Here is a 3,744-nt window from a genome sequence, read left to right as displayed (position 1 = left end):
AGCTTCTGCTCGATGCTTTACCACCAGAGGACACGTTGTAAACACACAATACAGCGTCAGTGCACATACACTCAAAGAAATGACTCATTGGATGAACTCAATTAAATTGTTGGCAGGTTTTCCATCCAATAATTATATGCAACTCCAACTCAAATTTAGCACATCAGTGCAATAAAATGTAATTAAGTTAGTCCAACTCATTTGTATCAAATACATCTAAAATAAAATAACGATATTCATTAAATTAAATTAATTTGTGTTTGTCCAACTCAAAATATAAACTAACTAACTAAGAAAATATGCAAACTCCACACAGAAGGAAAGCCCCGACTGGGAATTGAACCCACAGACCTTTGGCTTTGAGGCGACGGCGCTAGCCACTACACCACCGTACAGCCCTGAAAGTGTCTTCACCTTGTAAACAACTTATTTTCAGCTGGCGCATGTACAAAGGGTAGTCCTCAATGAAACACATTTATTTTGAGTTGATATGCACACCATCTAACCTAAATAAATCTAATAAATGAAAGAATTCATACATTTTGTGTTCCACCCATTAAATATAAATATCTATTTTTGTAATTGATTTATTTAAATGTATCAAACAATATTTAAATGTGTCACCTCGAAGAAGGGCTTGAATCGTTTTTGTGAGTGTAACCTAAATAAATCTAATAAATGAAAGTATTCATACATTTTGTGTTACACCCATTCAAAATAAATATCTTCGTTTTGTAATTGATTTATTTAAATGTATCAAACAATATTTAAATGTGTCACCTCTAAGAAGGGCTTGAATCGTTTTTTTGAGTGTAGGTAGGACTTTTCTAATTCAGATTTGCTACGAAATCACACGTGTTGTGTCTTTAAAGTTAAACAGTGTAGCCTTCAATAGGTCCAGCCTCTAAAACTATACATCATCAGCTTTTGTGCAGTGGCCTATGCAATTTGAACGTTATTGTCAACAAAGAGCGCTGCTGTAATACAATAGGCTCAAATATAAAACTAAAAATGTGATGAAGTTGTTCCCGTCTTTGGCAGGGAATGTTACTCCCGTACAAACAGAGGAAATTCATCTCAGAGATTGTATGCAGCACTCAGCATGTAATCAGATTTGTTGGTCTGCACCCTGTGAGAGCTGATACGGTATTAGTGGATGGCATATTGATCCCGCAGTGTTCTCATATGAGGGAGAACTCATAACCTAATAGACACATTAGCTCCAATGTACCCAAGTAGCTCTGCCCCCCCCCCCCCCCTGCCTGTTATTTTTAACTGCCCTTCTCCTCCCTGTTTGCAGGAAGGTCTTGGAATAAAATTTCTTGGAATTACTTATAGTTGTAGACTTGTAGTCAGTAAAATATGTAAAATTTAACAAATTGATTATTTTAGAAATATAGGCACATTGCCTTCAAAACACAATATGGAACACATCGGTTATCACAATAATATTGACGTTTTTCTCTGCTTTTGTTTTTTGTAACTCTTTGCAGGCAGATCTTCCTGTACCTGAACCCACCAGCGTGCGGTGCCTTCATCTCCTCGCCCAACGCGGCCCCACCCTGTCTGAAACCTGCAGGTCACGTCTTCCTCCAGCATGACGGTTGCTACCAGCGACTCTGCGGACGAGGCCGCAGCACATCCGGGTCAGCCTCACGACCTGTATGACCTAGAGCTGGATTACGAATGCTGTGAGAGGGTCGTCATCAACATCTCAGGCTTGCGCTTTGAGACACAACTCAAAACCATCTCCCAGTTTCCAGAGACGCTACTCGGAGATCCCAAGAAAAGGATGAGGTATTTTGATCATCTCCGGAACGAGTACTTTTTCGATCGTAATCGACCGAGTTTTGATGCCATTCTGTACTATTACCAATCAGGAGGGAGGCTGCGCCGGCCAGTTAACGTGACTCTGGACATTTTTTCTGAGGAGATCCGGTTTTATGAATTGGGTGAGGAAGCTATGGATATGTTCAGGGAGGATGAAGGTTTCATAAAGGAAGAAGAGCGCCCCCTGCCAGAGAATGAGTTTCAGAGACAAGTGTGGCTGCTGTTTGAGTATCCAGAGAGCTCGGGTCCTGCGCGCATCATTGCCATCATCTCTGTCATGGTGATTCTTATCTCTATTGTCAGCTTCTGCCTGGAGACATTGCCAGTTTTCCGAATTGATGAGGAGGAGATGTACAATTATCAATTCCAGTCCATGTCCAATGCCACCTTTATCTACGACAGCACAGCTTATTTTAGAGACCCTTTCTTCATCGTGGAGACACTCTGCATCATCTGGTTCTCTTTTGAGTTCCTCGTTAGGTTCTTTGCCTGTCCCAGTAAAGCTGGATTTTTTGGAAACATCATGAACATCATTGATATTGTGGCAATCATCCCCTACTTTATCACCCTGGGTACAGAGCTAGCAAAGAGGCCAGAGGATAACCAAGCAGGCCAGCAGGCCATGTCTTTGGCTATTCTCCGCGTCATTCGTCTAGTCAGGGTGTTTCGTATCTTTAAACTCTCCCGCCACTCCAAGGGACTCCAGATCTTGGGCCAGACTCTGAAGGCCAGTATGCGCGAGCTAGGCCTCCTCATCTTCTTCCTCTTCATCGGCGTGATCCTCTTCTCCAGCGCTGTCTACTTTGCAGAAGCAGACGAGCCACATACCCAATTCAGCAGCATCCCTGAGGCCTTTTGGTGGGCAGTGGTTTCCATGACCACAGTGGGCTATGGAGACATGGTCCCAACAACCATTGGAGGAAAGATTGTAGGGTCTCTCTGCGCAATTGCCGGTGTGCTAACTATTGCCCTGCCTGTACCTGTCATTGTGTCAAACTTCAACTACTTCTACCACAGAGAGACAGAGGGCGAGGAACAGGCGCAGTACCTGAACCCAAGTGTGCCTAAGGCCAGCTCAGCTGACGATCTGAAGAAGAGTGGTCGTAGCGGCAGTGGGTCCACTCTCAGTAAATCTGACTATGTGGAGATCCAGGAGGCTGTGAACCACAGCACTGAGGACTTCAGACCAGAGGGCGCAAAAACAGGAAACTGTACACTGGCCAACACTAACTTTGTAAACATCACTAAGATGCGTACAGATGTATAATATGAGCTACTGTACGGTTAACTTCAGCTCGGGTTAGCAAGGGGAGGATGATGGTGTGACTCCATGGATTGATCAACTTATGGCGCCCAGTAGTCGAGTAAAGAGCAGATGAGCGGGTTTAACCTATAGGAAAGGTCAGTAAAGAGGTTGTCTCACATCCTGTGGACCTATCAGCGCATATCATAGAGTTGCCACCCGTCATATTTAGGACATTGTCAGTGTCTGCATGGAGTTAGTCTTACCTATGTGACAGAAGTCACCCTGCTAGCAACAGTAGCCAAATAGTAGCCTAACCAGTAATAACCAATATTAACAGTGTAAAGGGACCACTAGTTTCTACCTTCTTGCTCAAACTGCCATTTAGACCAGTGTGACATTTAGTTTTAAATGTAACCTAACTTACTTACTTGTGATTTAAAGCAAGCCATATAATCAGCATTCGTGGGCAACTTTAATCTGTCGCTCTAACTGCCAAGGTCCTGACTCAACGAAAAACAAAGTCACCAAGATCACAGCTCTCCTGTCAGGAGAAAACTGAAATGCGCAATAAGAGCGAGAGAAAGCGAAAATCATGTGTTGGGACCAAATGGCTCTTTGTTGCTATCTCTTTGAGAAAAAAAAGCCTGAATGCCCTAGTAGTGCATTCA

General features: G+C 43.2%; 1 protein-coding gene across 1 annotated transcript; it reads left to right on the top strand.

The window, feature by feature from the left end:
- Nucleotides 1-1,597: 1,597 nt before the first annotated feature.
- On the top strand, nucleotides 1,598-3,097 carry kcna2b (potassium voltage-gated channel, shaker-related subfamily, member 2b). The gene has a single exon (XM_056422797.1). It carries the CDS (start codon nucleotides 1,598-1,600, stop codon nucleotides 3,095-3,097), a length of 1,500 nt encoding a protein of 499 aa, XP_056278772.1.
- Nucleotides 3,098-3,744: the final 647 nt, after the last annotated feature.

Source organism: Pseudoliparis swirei, chromosome 9 (assembly GCF_029220125.1).
Source record: "Pseudoliparis swirei isolate HS2019 ecotype Mariana Trench chromosome 9, NWPU_hadal_v1, whole genome shotgun sequence".
NCBI lineage: Eukaryota > Metazoa > Chordata > Actinopteri > Perciformes > Liparidae > Pseudoliparis > Pseudoliparis swirei.
Note: the sequence above shows the minus strand (reverse complement) of the source record. Positions and strands in the feature narration are given on the sequence as shown.

Coding starts and splice junctions, on each gene's coding strand:
- kcna2b (XM_056422797.1), top strand. CDS start 1,598: ATGACGGTTGCTACCAGCGACTCTGCGGACGAGGCCGCAGCACATCCG.